This window comes from Otolemur garnettii, unplaced genomic scaffold (assembly GCF_000181295.1).
Source record: "Otolemur garnettii isolate 467f Iridium unplaced genomic scaffold, OtoGar3 scaffold00076, whole genome shotgun sequence".
Taxonomy (NCBI): Eukaryota; Metazoa; Chordata; class Mammalia; order Primates; family Galagidae; genus Otolemur; species Otolemur garnettii.
The window spans coordinates 9,425,153-9,448,176 of NW_003852471.1; the positions used below are offsets into that span (position 1 = coordinate 9,425,153).

The following is a 23,024-nucleotide window of genomic DNA, read 5'->3' on the forward strand; positions in this document are numbered from 1 at the left end:
CATATACCAAAATCTATTAATCCATTCACGTATCGGCGAGCACTTTGGTGGTTTCCAGCGTTTTGGTTGTCTTTGCAATTGTGAATTGTGCTGCTATAAACATCCAAGTGCAGGCGTCCTGTTATTAGAAAACAAATTTTTCTGCCTTAGGGCATACACCCACCAAACCATTTCAATACTGGATCAGATGATACATCTACTTTAAGTTCTTTGAGATATCTCCATACAACTTTCCATAGAGATTGTACTGGAGCGCAAGCAAATCAGCATGAAACAACGAAACAACTCCCTTAAAAAGTGGGCAGAAGATAAGAACAGAAACTTTTCAAATGAAGATATACTAATGGCCAAAACACTCTTGAAAAATGCTCAACGTCTTTAATCATTAGGAAAATTCAAATCAAAAGCACGTTGAGATCTCACCTAACTTCAAGGAGAAGGGCTGAGATTATAAAGTCCCCAAGCAACAGATGCGGCATGGACGCAGAGATAAAGGAACTCTTACACGCTGTTGGTGGGACTGCAAACACAGACACCCTCTGGGGAAGAGTTTTACTAGTCTAAAGCCACAAATGTTTTTAAAACTTATCTTCACAGAGGTTCCCTCAAGTGTAGTTTCTCAGTGTGTGTATTGTTGTTACTAATAGCTATTACTTACCTGTAAGTTCTCAGTGTTTTTAATGCCCACAGGTTGATGCTGATCTGATAGGAGAGCAGGAGGGAGAATAAAGGAATCATCTCAGTAAGAAAATAAGGCTGATCAGAACAGCAAAGCGATTGCTTTATCATTCATCAGTGATAGCTATAGACACTAAGCCCACGTTCTTTACTCTGTGGGCTTGAGGGAGGGTGGGGGTTTGGGACCAGAGAGCTTAGATTCTCAGAGTGAGCATTTGCTGAGTTTTATGTGAATATGGATCTATGCGGTTAGGTAGAAAAAATGGATTTTATTAGTACAGCACACTAATACTCTTTTTACAAGTAATTCTTCTTTGGAGTACTCTGGATTTTCCCTTTCTTTCTGCAGCCTGAGAAAATATTGACTATACTTAAAAAGAAACGTCAACATTTTCCACAGTAGTTAATGTTTATATTAGGTGCTTGTTAATGATTATAGGATTGTTTTTCATTTTAAAACAATGATTAGACATTTCTAAAAACTATCCACTTAGGTTTTGACTTTCAAGATACAATTTTTTGATGACTACCACTTATTAAATAATCCCCTATATTTCTTTTACTACAAGCCATAGCATTTCTGCCGATATTGCTCTAAAATCTTCTTAATAGGAAAATAACAAAATGACCACATACAACAGTCACTCCCTTTCAGTGTTGGGCTCCTAAAATGGCTTTTTCTTTCTGTAATAAGCTGTTGGTGCTCACTTTATTTTGCTCCAGTCATTTTAATTTTGTCATCTTTGGTGCTATCTTGGTGTACTATAATAAAACAATGCTAAATGGAAGAAGCCGTAATTTTTATTATGAGCCTGTCTCAAGGCAAATTTATAAGCTGAACTTGATATCAGAAACTACTAGAGGGAGCATGCCTTTGTTCTAAATTAGAAACTGCTCTTCTATTCTAAACCTGGAGTGTGCTGAAAAGAAGCTGTCTTCTTCGTAGCCTCAGGAACTTTACAAAGGCAATATATTAAGATATTCCTTTAAAACTGTATTGTGTACAAAATGATTCCACCAACTAAACTGTTTATGTTACAACTCTACGTATTCCGGTTGTAAAACAATATTTAAGGTAAAGCTGTATCATGGAAGCCTGATTATACTAAAGATTTGATTTCAATTTTACTTTCATTGAAGGTTGTGAGAGGGCACTAATTTATTTATTTAACAGCATTTAAAACTGATGTGGCTATTTGGGCAAAACAGTTGTTTATTTAAATGTAGGCATGAAAATCACTTCATCTTAGGCAGCGCCTGTGGCTCAAAGGAGTAGGGCGCCAGCCCCATATGCCAGAGGTGGCGGGTTCAAATCCAGCCCCGGCTAAAAACTGCAAAAAAAAAGAAAATCATTTCATCTTAGACTGTGATCTCGCTTCCACCTAAATGAAACCTTCTAAATGATAGTTATAACTGAGATGATTGCCAAAACTGCCAAGTAGCAAATGACCAGTCTTGTGCTGCGAGGGTTTCTAAGGAATTCTAAAATGGGCCTCTTCCATCCAGAGAACTTCAGGTTCTATATGATGCTATGGACAACTACACAGACTTGACTCTTATATTTATAGAAACTGAATGAATGAGGATTGCTTTTATAACCCATGTAGATATGTTTCATGTCCTCTTCCTATATTACCACTTCAGAGTATCCTCCACTAAGCAGGGGGAAATATGTTTAAAACGCTGATGTTTACAATACAGTTTTACTGCTACTACTGGAAACAGCAGTAAAGTGACATAATTACTGTGTGTCCCAGAAGTAAATGCCCTGTCACTCTGGTATTAATTTGCACCCGAGCTATACCTAGCTCATTTTTATTCCTGCCTTTGCCCTCAATTATTCATTTATACTACCACTTTGGTTTATCTTTTACAAATGGCAGACTTAGTTCAATAGTTGTAAAATATTCCAGCAAATTCTTTTCTCCAAATACTACTTTTTAAATGCATCATTTTGTTCAGCAGATGTATAGAGCAAAACAGAATTATCCTGGTAGTTTCCATGGAGTAAATAATATAAATAAATCAACAGCACAAAGCTCAAAAAACTAAAGCTTAAATTTTGCTGCAAGTTACCACTAGAAATTGGCACAAATACTTCTCTAACAAACATGGCCCATAATTTATTGTTTGCAACATAATTTTGCATATGATGGAGACTGGTAAACTGCAAGAATATTCCAAGTACCTTTGCCCAATGCTAGTGTTGGTTGCAAAGATCCTCAGGGAATCATTAGCAGCCTCCATCTAGAAACAGACTAAAAGGTCAGGGGTATATGTTATGTGAGATTCATGGCTCATGGTTATAGAGTGCTGTGAGCATTCATTCTTGTTCAAAATATGGTACAGTATTGCAAAGCATCTGCTCCCATTTGCAGAAGTTACTGTAGTTAAGTTATAAGTGTTCCAGCATCTGATTTAGAACAATATGCTAAATAGACAGTATTTTTTCTTAAATATCCATCGTCAGGATGGGCACCTACACAAATTCAACAAGTGCCAGTGGAATAATAATTGGTTCTTTAAGATAGACAGTATAGAATGACTCAGAAAATCAAATTTCAGGAAATCCACCACAAATTTAGTTATGGATAACCTCGAACAAACAGATACCATCTGTAACTCAAAAATTGATTTGAAAATGTTGAGTATTCGTTTGAAAAAGGGAAAGCTGAAAACATGTCCAGCTTTCCAGAAGTATGGAATTTATTCTACTTAAGTACAAATTGGTTCAGTCAGATCCCTCTCTCACACACACACACACACACATATATACACACACACACTCCAACTAGAGCAAATATAGAAAAAGAAATATAGAAAAAAGAGTCAGCTTCTTTCAGTGGAAACATTATGGCCTTTGAGGCAGACAAATCCACATTTAAACCCTCGCTCTACCACTCACTTACTTTGCCACATTGATCACGTCAATTACACTCTCAACCTAAGTTTTCACATCTATAAAATGGATCAAATAACTCTAAATGTGAAGCATTTCTATGGTCATTAGTACACGTCAATTGCCCGGCATGTATGTAATAGCTACTTGAAAAATAATTACTTTCAGAAATACTAATATTTAAGCATACATTAGACCTTAAGCATGTCATTTATGTAAATTATAGTTACTTTATAAAAATATTTACGCCTTGCCATCCAAAGAAATATAGGTGTAATGCTTAGAACATGTTGAATATGGCTTTGAATTACTAAATTATTATGAGATTATCTAGCTACCTAATTTAATTTGCCTTTGCTTTGATGAGATTGCAAGACTTTTTTTTCCTAATCAAGGTTTACCAAAAACAAACGGACAGAAAAACCTTTGCATGATCACTAGAAGTTTTCACCTTTCCTTCAATTATAATATTGTCTTCTCATAATTGATATAAGTCCCATATAACCTAATAGCAGTTGTTCTTATGTGTTAAATCACTGTATTAAGAAACAGCAAAATACAAAAGTAATTTGATTTCAGTCTCCACATATATTGCGCTTTTCTTTCTTTAACTTCATCTCCATTTGAAAATATTCATTGGTCTCTTATGTCTCTCTTCTCTCCCAATCATCAAGGTCTCTCCAGGACCTTTCCAAGCAAACAGACATCCCTTATGGCACAGTCCTGGACTCCGCAGTCTATGAACATGTTCGCATGAAGGGATTGAACCCTTTTGAGAGGGACAGCATGTATTCCCAGATGTGGAGGATGATCAACCGGAGCAATGGATCCGAAAACAACGTGCTGGAGTCCCAGGCAGGCATTCAAAAGGTACTGGCCGTGGTTCTTCCTGAGTAGCCCTTACCGTTTTGTCTCCCACGTTGGAATTGCTAAGTTGAAATTTGTTTATTTCTTTTCTTCCTTAACACTGACACAGAGTTTTTAGTTAAATCACATGACCTATTGATTTAAAAGAGTTTTACGATGACTCATTGCATCAATAGAGAGAATTCAGAGTCCCCTGTGGGATGTCTAACAGATCAATTTCCAGGGGAAGGCCAAAATAAACACACGCTGCTATTTTGTTCAGAAAAGGGTTGAGGACTTACAAATACTAAGACTAAAAGGGTTTTGACAAATCTTACTCCAAATATCAAGGATATCTGATTCTTATAAATGACTTGGGGTCTTTTCTATACTTGTTTTTAGATTAAAGCTTTCTGTTTAGTGGTGACTGTATGACGCTATCGGGAAGTAAAAGTTAATATTGTCAACAAACAATGCTCCTGCAAATACCTGCTTCGGTTTCTAAATTTGAAAATCTTTATTTACATCATATTTTTTTATAATCATCTTTTGAAGGAATTATACAAAAAAGGATTAGAAAGACTTTCTTCCTTTATGTAAAAAACTTAAAGCTATTTTTTATTCTGAGCTATATATATATACAGAAGCAATGTAGGCATTATCAACTTTTGTGAGAGAACTACTTTTTTTTTTTTTTTGCTTAAAATTATCTCTAGTGATTAGCCTAGAGAAAAATCACTATTTGAGGCATTCAATAAATAATGGTGGAGTGAATGAATGACTGTCAGTGGCAACAATAATGGTGACATACACTTTTTTCTCTCTGGCCCTCCACAGCAGAGTAATTGGGACCGTAAGTCTGAGTTTCCTATTCAAAAGGCATAAAATACCATACCCGAGAATGTTCGGATGACTATAAAAATTATTCTCCCATATGTTCCAGCATTATTCTCGGCTTTGTCACATGATTCCCTTTATCTGCTTCTGCTGTTACGGTGACCCCTAGAGTCAGCCAAGTAATTCCTGCAGTTAGCATGTTGATACTGTATTTTGAGAGCTATTAATGCTGACATAAACCTTTTTGCCAAGCACTAATGATGACTTTAAGGAAGTGAGTATCTTTGAGATGTTAACAATGGCTTCTAACTTCTTTGCCCTCATTACATTACTCTCTACTTTCCAGAGCCTAGGTATTGATCTGAAAATGTTCTGTCTTGGTTTTCTCAAGAGAACAGCTGGCTCCTGGAAGTTCAACATGGTGTTTCCCAGTTAGTGGAGTAAAGGGGAGGCGGGGGGTGGATCCAGTGAGTGAATGAGCATGGTTATTGGGGGTAAGAAAACAGGGGGGCATTTTCTGGTTTACTGGGAACCTATAAAATAAGGATGAATTTAAGCTCAGAGTAATGATTCTTGAAAGAGTTTTTTTTTCTTTTACATCATCACTGTTAAAGAGAAATTTGCTTTCTTAATGATTAATATAAATAGGGACTCATAGTTTCTATACCTGTTCCATTTTAGGAGCCAAATCTCCTCATGCCTTATAACCTCTTTCTACACTGTATTATTAAAGATAAATTTCATTTTCTTTTTCCCCAATGGACATACATATTCCCAATAAAATATTTTAAACAAACCAACACACACACATATTCATTTGTTCATTAATTTATTTACTCATTAAATATTTGACAAGTATCAGTAGACACCAAACACTGATCTAGAAACTGGAGATAAACCCAACCACAGAGAAATGGTCACTAGCTTCATAAAACATACAGTCTGGTATGGAAGACAGAAAAGGGAAATAAAACATATGAAACAAAATTATTTAAATCATGGCAAATGCTATGAAATAAAAAATAGGATGCTGTATAGAGATTAAAGAGAGAATCTACTTGAAATAGAGGGATCAGGTAAGGTTTCTTGAGAAGATAAAGCATTGGCCGTGATCTGCCTGATGTAGGAGCTGGCCATGAAGAAGATAGCGTGGAAGGAAGACAACGTGGGAGGGCATCGAGGCAAGCCACAGCATAGGCACATCGTTCATTAAGAAAATCAATGTGACTGGTCCAAAAGAATTAAAAGCAGGGTCTTTTTAAAAGAGATATCCGTATACTTCTGTTCAGAGTAGCACTGGTTTTAATAGTGAAGAGCCTGGCAGCAAGGCACGTGTCTATTCACAATGAATGAATAAACAAAATGTGGCATACACATAAGAATGGGAAAGTATTCAGCTTTAAACAGAAGAAAACTCTGACACTGCTACAACACAGATACACTTTAAGGACATCACGCTAAGTGAAATAAACCAGTGAGATAAAGATAAATACTGAATAGTTCCACTTAGATAAGGTATCTAGAGTAGTCAAATTCATAAATACAGAAAGTAGAATAGTGGTTGGCAGGAACTGAGGGGAGTTGTAAATAGGGGGTTGTTGTTGAATGTGGATAGGGTTTTAGTTTTGCAAGATGAACAAGGCGTATGATGAGGAAGATGGTCGCACGACAGCGTGAACGGGTTTAACACTGCTGAAATGTACACTTAAGAATGGTTAGGATGGTAAATTCTGTGTTTCGTATAATTTAGCACATATTTAGTACATATTTTTTAGTAAAAAAATCAATATGGCTGCAGTAGATGGAATGAGACAATCCGGAATGAGGCCAGTAGGCAGGTATCCAATCATGGAGGACCTTGTTTGCCTCAGTAAGGAACTGAATTTTATTTGGACTGCAGAAAGCACTATGGCAATAGGAGCATGTCATGTTCGTTTTACTTTTCAGGAAGGTTACTACAGAGCTGCAGGATGGGGAATGGCTGAGGGTACAGAAAGAGACTCTTGTAACTTTCTAAGGTGGACTTAAACAAGGTTATATTTCATTCCTCTGTTTTTACACACAGACACAAAAACACACCATATCACATACATTATTTCTGTTAATACAAACTGGTAAGCATTCTACATTTTGATTTTCCAGAAGAATACATAAATCATTAAGCTATAGAATATCATTTCCCACAGAGAAGCTATAAGTAGTTACCTATGTGCCAAAAAATACATATATATCTTCTAGGTATTGTTGGTTAAGAAAATCTCTTCTTTTCCTAGTATGGGGGATATAGTCTCCTCTATTTTCTGGGTGTTTTAATTTTTTTAACTTTTTCCCTTTATGTCTTTTAACCATGTGGAATTTAACGTACCACTTGTATATGTGCAGAAACTAATTTTACATATTGAGAAAATTCCAATCCAAGAATCTACAAAATAAAGGTGTTTTCGACTAGACAAGCTGTTGATAACTCAGCAGTCTATGCTGAGCAACTTGGTGAACGATGTGCTGCTGCTGCTTCTCTATGTACTGTTCTATCACTTGGGAATGGGAGTGACTGTTTCTTATGCTGCTGTCAAATTCATTCCTTTTTAAAAAGTCAGTTATGAAGAGTGGAAAAACTCTGGGGCTAAAGAGATAAACCCTCTGATTGTCAGTCCTGGTCCTTCCATTTCTTCATGGCACAGCTTTGGGCAAATCACTTGGCCTCTCAATGTCTGACTTGGCTTTGTAAGCATGTCAGCCAGAGTTGGAATCTGACTCTTTTTTTATATAATGTTGATAAAAATGACTAGTTACTTTAAATTTCTTGGACTTGGGAATATCATCATGAGGATAAGACTTCTTACCTCACATGGTTTCTGTCAAAATTAAATGAGACAATAGATGTAAAGCATCAATCAATAGTACTATGAGAGCCATAAACCTCTCTCGTAAGATGGTCCCAGAGATTACGGAGAAAACACATGTGTGATGGAGTTGTAACTAAAAAGCTTTATTGTTCAGTAGTTCCTAACATTAACTTAAAATTGTGACATCATAACAAAGAAAATGTAATAAAACAAGTAGAGAACTATCGTTATTGCCTGACAGTCTGCTGATAAGGAGAAATAATGAATTTAAAACTGAAAATCAAGTCCTCCAACGTTTATTACACCATATTTATTTTGTTTTCTTATTTACTAGAATGGTAGTGAAGACTGCCCTATGAATTCATAATAGAAATATCTAAGTGAAATTTGTTGGTAGTGTAAATTTCTCTCAACCTAGATAGAGATAGCTGAAAATTGATTAGACAAAGAATAAGTCGTAATAATAAAATGTGTTTTGGTTCAGTTTGCAAGGTCTTGTCCAGCTTCTATTAAAAAACAAAACAAACCAACAAAAACCAATAACCTTCTCACCTCCTACAGCTCACTGGAGGCTCATGAAATTGAGAACTATAACACACGAAATGTGGTTACAGATTTTTCTTCGAGCAACTAGTCCTGCACATTTCACACAGCAGTTTCCTATTCTCTGTCATTGATTTCTAAAGACCTCAGAGGTCGTCTAGGTCAACATTCTGCAAAAAGCCAAATTTCTTCTGCATTATCTTCAACGGGAATCCATCTATACCTAGTAACAGCCTTCCAGGCAAGCCCACATCACTATGAAAAACAATCCTCATGATCTCTACCTTTAAATAGATCCCATCAAGATCAGGCAGGGCTTGTTCTTAATTGTACTCCTAGTCTCCTTAAGTATCTCTTACTTGGAGGTAGATCCTGATCCCATCCACCGTCTTCATTCTCCTTGTATCGAAGAAATCTATCTTTTCAAAATGATCATTAAGTAGATGAGTTCTGATTTGCTAGTCACCTGTGTGAAATGATCTTAATTACACTAGAACAAATTTTGTTTGTGCCTTGCTCTGCCTAGGACCTTCGCTTAAGTAAGAAAAAGTATGATCTGAAATGTACCTGATTTTTTTATACATTCATTTAACAATTATTTATTGAACACTTTCTCTATATCCCATCAGACATTAGTCACTGGAGAGAAGAGAAATAAAAACAAATATCTTCACGGAGTTTACATCCTAGTAGGGGTGGCAGACAATAACCACAATAAGTAAAATATATTGTATGTTTAGTCGTGAGGATTGCTAAGCAAGAAAAATAGAGTAGGGAAGGAGAATGGAAAATAGGGAGAGGCAGGGCAGGCTGCTTTATTAGATCAGGTGGCCAGGGAAGGCTTCACTGACATTGGAATAAAAACTTGAAGCAAGTAGAGGGTGGACAGAAAGAGATGTGTATTTTTGGATGATATGTTTCCAAACAAGAGTGTCAGCCATGCAAAGGCCCTGAGGTAGGAGCATACCTGAATGTCCCATGAATCCTACAGAGGCCAGTATGGATTCAGAAATAATGGGTAGCATCAGAAATGTAACCCAATTGGGAGGTAAAAGTTCAGCAAATAGGGAAAGACTAATCATGTAGGGTCTTACCACTCAAAGTGTGGTTTGTGAGCGAGCAACATCAGCATCACCAAGGCACTTGTTAAAAAGATATAGTCTCTGAGCCCTTCTAAATGGAAACTTCATTTTAAACAAGATCTAAAGGTGATTCATATGCATGGTCAATGTTGATTCAGGCTAATGCAGGACTATATAGGACATTTCAAGTTGTCTTTACTTATAAATGGGATGTAAAACCTAGGAGTGTTTTGAATAGAAGAAGAACATGATCTAGCTCATATTTTGGAAAATTACATGGCTGTAGTATTGAGAAAAACTGAAGGTGGCAAAATGTGGAAGCTGGAAACCAGTTACGAGGCCAGAATGGTGACTCTGCAACATTCTGAAGTTGCACTACCATTAAAACCCAAATAATTATTAGAAGACTATAACGTGAAGAGGTTATTGGCCTTAGCATATTAGCGGGATATAGTCTATCAGATTATTTTACAAAGATAATTTCTGAGGGTAGATATAAAAATTTCCAGGTCACAGGTAAGGATCTGAATAGGAATAAAGGATCTGTGTGTGGCACAGAGATGGAAAAGTCCCTGACTATTATGAGGGAGTGTTCGTTTTATTCATCTATTATCATACATGGGGGGAAGAATGAAGCATTTTAGACCCTCAGCAATGACGACTACTAAAGAAGTAACGACAATCAGGATTGGTTGAATTAGAACTGTCTGAGCCAGAGGATCAAAGTGACACGTAAATAATACTTCAAGCCACAAAGTTCAAAGAGGATATAAACTCAGATGAATACTGTGGTAATAGGGAAGTGAGTGGTGGTACTGGCACCAGCAGTATCAGTCATAAAGGATGAAGTTACCTTCAGGATGAAGTTTTTATTGGACTAAAAAATCTACAGGAAGGATAGGTCTGAGAAACCAAATAAGAATTTATTATTGGCATGGTAGCTAATATGAAATGTTTATTATGCGGGCAAAGCATTTAAAGTCATAAGGCTAGGTGTAGTCAATTAGGATTTGCATGAACCTAGAGAAGAAAAATGTCTAGAGACTGATTTCTGGGACAGTCCAATATTTAAAAGTGAAAGAAATAGAATCAGAGAAGGAATGGCTGGTGAGGTAGAGCTAAAATCAAGAAACAGTAGTGATTTTGTCAAAGGACAAACTATCTGTGAAATGATGCCCATTAATTGAATAGGATACACACTGAAAATTAATCATTGATTGGACAACCAGCAGTCCCTGATGACCTTGACAAGAGCAGATGTGGTAGAATAAAAAGAAAAAAATGGAATTAGATTAGGACAGGGGCAGGGGGAGAATTAGGAGAGTGGAAGTAGAGATTATGAGAAGCAAATGCTGGAAAAAGATGTCTATGTGAATAATCAAATCACTAAGAATAAACGCAGAGCTGGTATTAGAGAGTGACAAATAGCCAAGTGATGAGCTCTTCAGCAGTGTGGGAAGAGTGATGTGGAGTCAGTAGATGACGGCAGCAAGAGAAAGTAGCAGATAGCAGAGTCCTTTAAAGCAGTAGGTTCTTAAAGGAATTATGCTGAAAGAAAATGCTGTGTAATGAAAGGGTTTTCTGGGGTGGGATTTCAGGATTGGGTAATTTTATGAAAAAGATATACACAATATCTACATATTGATGAGATGATAACAATAAAGAAGGGGGAATACATGATGCAGGAGAGAGACAGGAGAACTGTCCTTGATTAGGAGCTAAGTCATGGAGTCCAGTTACAAGAGAGAAGGTTGAGCATATGAGCTTGTGAGGTCAGACAAGTCAGTTCATGAGCTCATCCTAGAAAAAGTGCTACAGTCACCTTCAAAGTGCTCCCCTTGGCCATCTGGTGACCACAGTGATACTCAGCAATGAGGTAGGTAGCACTTTTTCTAGGATGAGTTGAGGAATGTAATTGTCAGACCTTGTCCATGTAGATAGATTGTGAAACATGATAGTGGAAACACGAGGAAGTTCATTTTTGGGTCCTTGTATTTACTCAAAAAAACAGGAACCAAGGTCATCATCAAAGTATAAGCAGCAGGACAGAGAGTCCAGGGATTTGAATAGAGAGACAGTAGGAATTTTTGTTCTGCAGAACAGAAGAGACAGTGGACTGAAAAATGTAATGGGCTCTCTTGACAAGATGGTGGTCATGACTATAAGGTGGGAACAGCCAGAATGACTCTAAGGTTTTTTCTAGTCATCTTCAGATGCCTAAGTAAAAACATAAAGTCCACAGATAGTAGATTTGACCAGAATTGGTATTTGCCAAATAAAAATAATAGGAGATAACAGGGGCACAGGTGTTGAACATACCAAAGAAGTGATTATTAGGATCCATGGTGGAATCTGAGCTATTTAAGAGGGCAGTGATGACAGAAGAAGAATTGAGGATACCAAAAGAATGGCAAGAACAATGTGGTGTAGGTCTGGGTGGTACTGAAGAACTGTTGCAATCAGGGAACCAGGACAGAAGTGGGAGTAATATAAAGCTGGGGTTGATATGACACATTTGAAATTGAGATGATGGAGAGAATAGTTATTGAAAATGACATGGCATGCGAGTGAGTGGCTGAGGGAAAAAAAAAGATTTCTAGAGACAAGATAATTTAGAGACTAAGAAACCAAGTACTAGAAAGAGATGTCTGTGCAAATAAGCAAATCACCAAGAATAGTGGTGATAGAACTAGTATTTACAAAAGTACAGCGAGGCCAGGGATGTAATCTCTGAGCTGTGTTGGAGGAGTGAGGCAGGGTCGGGAGACACCACAATGGGACTGAGTTGCAGGAAGCATAATCTGAAAACATGAGCTTCAAAGCTGGAGGACTTTAGTGCCAGGGATCTAGAAGTGGTTAAAGAAACAAAGAGGACACCTCCCCCCATTCTTGCCACAAGGGCATAAATGCTGTACCAGAGAAAGCTAGTCCTTGATAACATCACAGGCAATACAGTACCCCTAGATAGCAAAAGAAGGTAAAAAGAAGTTTTTAAAAAGCAAATGGAGACTATAGGTACATTGGCTGTATGTCCTAGTTTGCTTGGACAGTCTTGATTTTTCCAGTTACCCCAGTTTAGTATTAACTGCCTTCCCTTTTACTCTCAAAAGTATTACTCTTCTAACAATCAATTGTATGATCTCCTTGAGTGACTATGCGTGTAATGGCATTTCATAGAGCAGAGAGGAAGAATCTGGAGAGTTGTAGATGAAAGGGAAAACTGGTCAAAATCAGGGGACATACAGGGTCATATCAATAAGATGTCAGTAGTAATCTTGGATTTTTCCGTGAGGCCTTCAGGGCCAAGGGCCAGTATGGGTCTTATGTTCCAGGCATTTGTGTTGGTAAGGAGATGAGTGTAGGGTGGCAAGAAGGGTGAGTGTGTGCCAGGACAACACTGGCAATGGCAGTGGACATCTGACAAACAGTCCTACACCAGCAGATGAGAGACTGAGGGTACTACTTCACACAGCTGAGGGAAGCTGGGAATGGTGACTGCTGACACGTGCTAGATAGACTTAACCACGAAGCAGGGGTACACCGAGTTGCATAAAAGAAAAAAAGCTGAAGTAGAAAACGGGTTTCAGCTGTCACACGCTTTGCATATAGTTCATCCTTGTCTTATGTACCTCTCACCCCTGAACTACGCTGGCCATATCCTCTTTCTAGTTGTTCCATTCCCCTTCCTCTTCAAACACCTCGGTATCATTGGATGCTGAGTAAAACTGCCAGAGTAGATGACAATTCATGGGCCAGAAGCAAAAGGAGGCCAAGAGCTACCCTGAGCTTCAGTGACTGCCTTAGTACTAGGCTGATTAGGTGCCTACCTTCAAATCTAGGTTAGCCCTTTATTACAGAAATAAACAAGCAAACTGTATTTATTTTCTGCTTGGAAAAAAAAAATACTCAACAGCTCTGGGTCTCTGAAAATGTCAAGCCTGGGCTGTCGTGTCACTGGGCTTGGAGGTACGAGTGTGTTTGCTACATTTGCCTTTTTGCCAAATGATTCCAGCAAACACCATATGACTCACTTCAGCACCTCACCCTGCAGCTGGGCGCGCAGATCCCACTGGCATAATTTCTGCTCTTCAGAAATTAGAGTTTTTAGGTCTTTGTCGGTTATCCCACCACGAACGGAAAGACGTACCCCAGCAGGAGAATGATAAAGACCTAGGGGCCATTTTCAGCAGCCCTACTAATACAGTTTCGATGGCAGCACTGGGTGTTTCTTATTATTTTTTTAAACTTATTCTTATCTATAATAAACTCGTGGATGTTTAAAATCAAAATCAGCCTTGATTGGATATTTTCTCAAAGAGGAAGGAATAAACCCAGAATCATAAACTTCCTAGGCTGTCACAAGCATTTTATGAGTTAAAAGATGTCAGGTTTGATAGTATACAAAGCATATGATGAAGACATTTTTTTCTAGATGCCCGGGGGGTGGGGGCGAGGAGAAATATATATATATACTAATTCTATAAATTATAGTGGGTCCTGATGAAACTAATGAAGGGCAGCCTTATGTATATAAAGATGACACCCCCAACCTGACACTAATGGAGTACTTACTTAGTTTGACAATGGCTTTTTAAAAATAGTGACTTCATTCATGATAAAAGCCAGATCTGCTCCACTTCTTCTTTTAATTAGCTACATTCACTTCTAATAATTCATCTATTCATTCACTCATTCCTTTAATCAATAGACATCTACTCGGTGGCTGCTAAGTATTATAAAAAGCAGAACAGCCGCTCCCCCACAGAGAGTTACACAGGGTATTATGAGAACCTGGCATAGCCCAAAGAACGAGGCGAGTTCAGATCAGCGAAGGCTTCCTCAAGGGGGTGATGTTAAACTTAGAATAAGTAGGATTTAATTAAGTAAAACGGAAATAGCCTTGCGTAGGCTAGGGAGGAAACAGCCTGAACAAAGGTGAGCAGAACACAGGCTGTGCAATTGAGGAAAGCCAGTGACAGTCAGAGGGGACAGTGCTGCAGTGACGCCATGGTGTAGTCTGTGTCCATGGAACAAAGTCACCTGCGGGACCATGTACCATCTGAACTTGCTAATTGGACATTAATCATATCATTCTAATTAAAAGGCAAAGAGTATAGAAAGAATAACTAAAATTATTTGAAAACAAATTTCTGGATCACATGTATTGCCACTTCTGTTTTCTTCCCTATCTTTAAAATGGTGGGAATGGAACTGATGAACTCTAAGATCTTTCTTCCTGGAACAAATATTCAGTGAATCCTTTGGACACTAATTTCAAACTGTTTAATAGCCACACGAGAGAAATACACTTCCCAGGAAACTGCAGAGGACCCTTTTGGGAGTCGCTAACACACAGATCCTAAGAGTAGCCTTCTGTTGTTAGTCTTGGGTTAATTCACATCCTTTCACCCATGCAAAAAAAAAAAAAAAAAAAACGCTGCAAAGGAATTCCTACTTTCCTATTTTCCCCAGGATGAAAAAGAATAACTAGGTACACCTTTGTTTCCTGGAGGTTCCATTATACTGAATAAATGTCTTTATCCAATGAATCTAGTAAATGGTACATTGTATCAGCTTTGTCCTTACTCTCAAAGTTGCTTCCCAACTTGGAAAAAGTATGTGCATTTTTATAAGTTTTTGTTGGGAAAATATCAAAAATTAAAAATTGTAATCCACTGTAATTTAAAAATTAGTGCATGGCGTCCCTCCAGTTTTACCCCGGGGTTTAGCCCCCACAATAGCAAGGTACGCATCTGTAGGACTTGGTTCTGTATTGAAATAGGCACATATATTCCAATTAGTTATATGCATTCAGTTTTTGTATGATCATTTTGACTTTTCTCTAAAATAAAATGTTTTCATGCCTTTGTCTTTTTCGCTGTCTATGTCTAAAACATCTTTCAGGTTAGCATAAAAATCTATACATTATTTTAACACCTGTACCTTCAAAATATTCTATGAGCTGCTGAAATTTATCAAATCATTGCCTTTGATGGACATGTTGAATGTTTCATATATTTTCTCCTAAAAGCAGCTACAGTGAACATATAGTTTTATATGTTTATGTTATTTTTCTTCAGATACAGTTCTGGAAAAGGGATTGTGTGTGAAAGAGTACGTACATTTACACATTTAATAACTATTCTCAAAGCAGTCTCTCAGAATGTACCAGTTTATACTTCTGCTCAGTAAATGGAGAGCATGGCCGTTTCCCCACTTTCTTGCCAGAGTTGGCAGAGTTAAATGGGGTATTACTCTTTTATTTTTTCATTTTAATCAAAATGATAAATGAGAAGTATCTCATTTTTTATTTTTCTAATCAGGTTGAATATTTTTTTCAGATCTAAATTGGCTTTTGCATAGCTATAGATTGCTAAATTATTTGTCCCCTTTTTGTTGTTCTGTGTTATTATAAATGTTAATACCTTTTATAAAAAATATTGACCGCATTGCCTTGTTGTTTTTTGTTAACCTACCTTAACCCCTTCAGTCTTTTCTATTCCAGTCCAGATCCACTCCTACACTTACGTGTCAGTTAAGCAGATGTGGTGGCAAGCAAGGGCAATCTGGCCAGGTCCTAATATCAGTCCAGCCCAAGTGTACACATCCTAAGGCAACAATTGTTTTCTCAGCCAGCACTTTTAAAGGGCAGCGTTTACTTTGTGAAAAATGGAAAAAGCTAAATTGTTTTATGAATGTGTCTCTAGTTTGCTCCCTGTTGGGTATTCTCTTATATAAGAATTTTGTAAAATTCAGTTCCCTGGTAGATAACGTAACTGAGAAAACTCACATTTATTTATGCATTTTTTCCTCTGGACCTTTTCTAATCAAGATATTGAATTTTCATCCTGTGTATTTATTTCCATCACATTAAGCTGTAGGCCTTTAATAGATACTTTGCATTTCAGTATCTCCTTCCCTCGGTGCAGAATCAGGAGCCCGTAGGAGTTTCCTTTGCATTCTGCGGTTCCCAGCAGCCCTGGACTATCCTTTCGGATCCTTAAAAGGGCCCTCCCTCTCCTCTCACTCTTATTTATGTGTTCAGTGTTCCAAAAATGCCATGATCACCAGAGTATCCTTCTGCTTTTATTTTTCTCAGATTAATTGTTGTCTTAGGTACTAAAGCCTCTGATTACAAATTCCTCCTTTCTTATTAAATATCCATAACTATTATTTTCCTTATTTTAATCAATATGTCTTGCAAAATCCACTAGGACTCTGCTATCTGGCACCAGCTCAGCCTGAGAGATAAAATAAATAAAGTTTGAATGCCTTGACAGTGTTTTGGGGCAATAAATATATTGCAGTATAAAGCGACACTTATGTTTGGTAGAAAATAACCAGCCTTTTCTATTTTCCCTTTATTTCTCCTATTACACATAACATTAAATACTAGAATCCCAAAGTGCTAAATAGGTTTTTAAAAAACTCCATAACTGAACTTCTCTTTTTATGTGATAAGGAATTGGTTTGTAGCATAATCTGAGCATAGTACTTTAATAGTGTTCATATTTAGTATCTAACATAAACATTTTTATTGAAATTCTTAATTTCATTTATTTTATTTTTAAAAGTTGTGGTAAAATATGTGTAACATAAAATTTCCCATCTTGCCCATTTTCAAGTGTTCAGCTTAGGGCATTAAGTGTATTCACATTGTGGTCCAACCATCACCACTATTTACCTGAAGAACTCTTTGCATCTTGTAAAACTAAACACCTAAAAAACCGGAAGTTCTCAGCCCCCCACCAAGCCTCTGATAACCACCATTCAACTCTCTGTCTCTATGAATTAGACTAGTTTAGTTCCCTCATATAACTGGGTTCATGCAGCGTTTGTCCTTTTGTGACTGGCTAACTTCATTAAGTTCACCCATACAGAAGTGTGTGTCAGAATTTTCTTCCATTTATGACAGAATAATGTCCCATTGTCAACATCTCTAAGCATCAGGGAAATGTAAAGCAAAACCACAGTGAGATATCACCTAACTCTAGAGAGAATGACTCTTGGCACAAAGTTCCAAAACAGGTGCTGGCATGGATGCAGAGAGAAGTGAACACTGATATCTTGTTGGTGGGATTGCAAACTAGCGCACTCTCTGTAGAAAGTTGTACGGAGATAGCTCAAAGAACTGCATGTAGACCTACCATTTGATCCTGCAGTCCTCCTACTAGGTATATATCTAAACGAAAAGAGAATTTTATCCAAAAGATACTTGCACTCAAATGTTTAAAGCAGCCCAACTCACAATTGCAAAGATGTGGAAACAACCCAAGTGCCCCTCAATACATGAGAGGATTAATAAAATGTGATATATGTATACCATGAAGTACTACTCAGCCATAACATAAAGGTGATCCAGTACCTTGTGTAACAACGTGGAGGGAACTGGAGGCCGTTCTTTTAAGTGCAGTATCACGAATGGAAAAACAAATGTGACATGTACTCATTACTAAATTGGAACTAGTCAATCAGAGCTAAAGTGCTCAGATGGAAGGAAAACTCAGTGAGAATCAAGTAGGAAGGAGCAGGGAGGAAGAGTTGGGGTAATTCACACCTAACTGGTCCAGTGCACACATTCTAGGTATTTATAACTTTGACTGAAAATGCACAATGCAAATTATGTAACCAAAATGTGGGTACCCCATAACATTCTGGAATTAAAAAAAAAAAAAAATCCCACTGTGTATATGTGTGTGTGTACCTGTGTGGCTACAAGGTGGCCATAAAGTTCATGTGAAGTTTAAAATAGTTACTACGTCTGTGTGTGTCTATCTCTCTCTCTCTCTCTCTCTCTCTATATATATATATATATATATATACATGTATATAGATACAGAGATACACAGATAAATAGATAGATACACACACCTTCATAACCTCTATGGAAAGTCAATGGAGATACCGCAAAGAACTACAAGTAGACCCACCATTTGATTGTTTTACCCAAAGGAAAAAATACACTTTTTATCTTTTATGAATGGACACTGTTTATCCATTCATTATCAACAGATGCCTGAATTGCCTCCACTGCTGGGTCATTGTGAATAATGTTTCTCTGAACATAGTGTACAAATATCTGTTAGAATTCCTGCTTTCAATTCTTTGCGGTATACACTCAGAACTGAAACCGCTAGGCGACATAGTAATTCTACTTTCAAGTTTTTGAGGAACTGTCCTTTCCATAGTGGCTACACTATTTTATAGTCACAAAAATAGCTCACAAAGGTTCCAACACTTCCACATCCTTACTGATATTTATTTTTTGTTTTAGTAGTTACCCTAATGGGTATGAGGTAGAAAACATATACATTTAAATTCTGTTTTAGTGTTCATTTTTAGCCCTATTTTGGCTAATAAACTTGAATCACTATCATCTCTGCGTTTTTTGGCTTACCATGTGAAGTCTAGCATTCCTGAGAGATAAAACTCAGTCCAGCCCACAGAAATGGCACACCCAGTAATGATTCTCAAAGGCAGGAGAGACCATTAGCCTAATAAGCTGTCCCTAGTAAGAGAGGCAAATCAGAATGGGTACAGTTCAATAGAATAAAAACAAAACTCATGTTATTCTGACACACCTAATAAAGAAGTTTAGTTTTCCTAAGCTCTCTGGGAATGTTTGTGTCTGGCCAATATTCATTGTCCAAAATTCATATTAGTTATAGACTCAAAGGGAATGTGGAGATCTTCTGGATTAATCATTTTATTTTATGGATGAGAAAATTGTACTGAAAAGGGCTAAGTGATTTACTTAAGGACAAATAAATACTTAGTGTCAATATTTATGTCTGCAGCTCACATCTTGCTCTTTCCACCGTAGTTATAGAACTGAAGTCTCTAGTGTCCCCTAAAACTAATTAAAATTCATATCACAATTTGAGTGGTTCTTAAACTTTGCATGGTATTAAGAACTACCTGAAGAGGCTGTTCAAAATCCTTGAACCTCCAAACCCAGAAACTAAGATTCAAAGAGTCTGGCATGGAATCCAAAGAATTATGTTAACAAACAATCCAGGTGGTTCTGATGAAGACTCGGCACAGATAATCTCCTAGAGAATCACTTTTCTGGAGATTACTTAAAGCCTTTGTCCTTGGTCAGTGATCTTTAATATGTGAGCTCTGGACCAGCAGCATCAGCACCACCAGGGACCCTGTGAGGAGTATAAAGTCTTAGACCTTAGAACTTCCTCATTAGAGACTCTTGGGGTGGGGCCAGAAATTCGTATATCAACAAGGTCTTCAAGTGATCTGCTGCACCTAAGTTCAAATATCAGTGGCCTAAGCTATACTTTAATCCAAGCAAGCTACCCACTTTATTCTATTTCCTTTCAATGACAGACTTTAAGAATCCCGAGCTTGAGAAATTCCAAGTAATCTAAAATCTTTAATCATCCTAATCGATGCTACCCAGTGTACATATGTATATTTACATATGATTTTCTTGAACATTTGAACACTAAGGAACACAACCTTCCCTATCTTTGCTCCATACATGCAATAGATCAAGTAGTAGAGGTCATAGTGGCCTGGGTAGCTCCCCCCCGTTGTGGCAGCGTTTGCTCTTTAGGAACAAAACAACACTTACCTGCTTGCTGCACATGTCCACCTGGGTGCTCTGCCAGCGCCCCGCCAGCCGTATGTCTAACTCTGAACTAATCACCTTTCTTGGAAGTTGATGCTTATCCTCTTGTGCTCTTTATTTCTGTTAAAAGCACTAACACCCTCCCTACCATCCAGGCTAGAAATTGAGAAGTCATTTTCATTGCCTTCATCTTTCTTCCCAGAGCCAATTAATTGCTTCAGCTATCAATCCTGCCTCTGCAGCGTCTCTCCCATTATCCCCTCCTTTCTCTTTCTACTTCCAATTTAGTAATTCATGTCATTATTAGTACCCTCCTAGACTATAGAAATAACGAACTAATTGGCCCCCTCCAGCAAATTAATCTTCCTACGGCTTAATACTGAAAGTGATCCATCTTTGCCCAAAAGCCTTTAAATGTTTCACTTTATCACAAGTACGCATTGTTTATCCCAGCATTCAAAGGTTTCTACAATGGGGCATTAACCTTTCTTTCAGTCTTCATTTACTCATGTGTTATTTTCATTCAAAATATGGGTGTTCAATAACACCTCCTCTGTGCTAGACATTAATCTAAGTGTCGTCTTTTCCCTTTCACAAGGCTTATATTACTATTAAACCAAGTCACTGGCTTTCTGCTAGATTCCTCAGTATTCTTAATACCAGGTGCTCCTCAGTTCTTCATCAGGAATCCGCTGCTTCCACAGCCGCCTTCTGGTGTTCACTGGTCTTCATTTTGAAGGGCTGTCTCTGTTGTTACTATGAAGTCATGCTGGCTCTTCTCTAAAGTGATTTCTTCTTCCATTAAACTCCTTACTGATTTAGCCACTGCACATACAGTTGTCTGTGCTTGCCTTTCTAGATTCTACCCAGCTTTGGGTCAGGATCCATCCTGAACCATCAGTTTATCCCTGTCTTTACAGTTTCAAACTTTGTTTTCAAAGATTGTTAGTCTTTCTTTCCATCTTGTATAACTAAAATCTTCCCTAATAAAAATCAATATAAGATTGTTCATAAATTCAGGGCCCCAAATTTCTAAGCCCGAGTCCTCATAGAGTGTTTCCCTCACAGAGACTTGGGATGTACATATTTTTCTTGCACTCTGAATGGGGCAACTTACTATCTTTATAGGCACTGGGTAAAATGATCTATGTAAAATGAGTCTCAATACTGTTTTAACTGAGTTCAAATAATCTCAGTCTCATGTGTTTATGTAACTAAGACCTATCGCTTTGATTAGAGAAGGTTAACATGTGGAATTGTGTACTTGAAATTTGGTACCAAACTGGGTACATTTTTGTCTAGGCAACTGGAGAACAAGGCAGGAGAGACAAAGCAGAGCCATGGCCAGGGTCAAGCAAGTTCTGCACTTGCCTTGGGTGCATAATTTAAGGGAGTACTATAAAACCTCAGGGTCACGATGTGCAGACAGGATCAGCATGGCTGACCTTCACTTTTGCCCCAGGCACCAATATGGCTCCACATGTGTTGGCAAATTCCATCTTTAAAAAAAAAAGAAGTCTATCTAAATGCATAATTTAGGCAGGATATATATATATATAAAACAATTCTAAATATGAATTTTAAAATAAAATTTTATTCTATTGTTAGTGGAATCCATTAGCATCTCTTTAAATCCCTAGAACACTAGGATAATTTGAAAGTCACTACACTGTACTGTAATGCCTTTGTAAATCCTTAAGACTTTCTTTTCATCATCAATCAGGAGCTTAGGAAAAAGAAGCATTTATTAAAGTCTTTGGTACCTGCTGCTAAAAAAAAAATAGAATTTTGATATTTTATCTATGGATTGTTACATTTCTATTTTTTCTGCAAATATTGCATTAAAATAATATTTTTCTTGGTTACTGAGAATGGCACATCCTTCAGTGTTGCCCAGAAGTACGTACTTTACTCACATCATCCTATACTAAGCCATGAGAAGGAGGCAGAAAACAACACAGAAAAGTGAAGGAAAGAAAAATTAAGAAGATGAAAGGCGTGAAGGCAGAGAAAGAGCTCAATCTTTAAGTTTAAAATATGTTATTAGATTGGCAACAGATAACGAAAAACAAATATGGTGAAAGATTCTGTCAATATTGGTGTAAATCAATGACTCCTGCTGATGTGCTGTGTGTATGTTCTATTCACAGACAGAGATTATCCCCAGATTGATTATTTAATCCCTGCATATTGTACTGTATCAGTATGTTCATTGTATTAGCCCAGGGAGGTTGATCATGAATTATTTTTATCTTTCCCATATTTATACTTATTTTTTTTTCCTTTTGAGAATTAGTTACAAATTTCACACCAAATTTTGGAGAATTTACTTGTTAATCTCCCAAAATTTCCAAAGTATACTTTCTTAAATGTTTCTTCAAGAGCCCCAGGTAATATATTTAACGAAAACTTATGTTGTTTGGATTTTAAAGGAAGATAAAATGGAGCTAGAATCTGAGATTCCCTGCTAATTAGTCATGGGGCCCAGTCATGGGTCGGAGAAATAGCCAGATAAATTTCCCTAAATGTAGCCCATGATTTGTAACTCATCTTAACAGGGGGAAATTATAGGCTAAAATATGGCAAAAACTAAAAGAATTTAGGATCAACAAACTTGGGCTAATTCAATGAATATATATTTTTTACTTCCCGGAGTTTCTTGGGTCTTTTTTACCTTTAAAAATGAAAGGCTCTGTAGTGTGAAAATG

General features: G+C 37.2%; 1 protein-coding gene across 1 annotated transcript in view; it reads left to right on the forward strand.

Moving 5' to 3' along the window:
* GRID2 (glutamate ionotropic receptor delta type subunit 2) overlaps nt 1–23,024 on the forward strand; it is a gene marked incomplete at its 3' end in the record, with an annotated part of 1,213,016 nt that overhangs the window by 1,105,270 nt on the left and 84,722 nt on the right. The window contains exon 13 of the mRNA XM_012807815.1: nt 4,252–4,447. Coding sequence (XP_012663269.1) covers nt 4,252–4,447 — 196 coding nt within the window. The remainder of the gene's footprint in view (nt 1–4,251; nt 4,448–23,024) is intronic.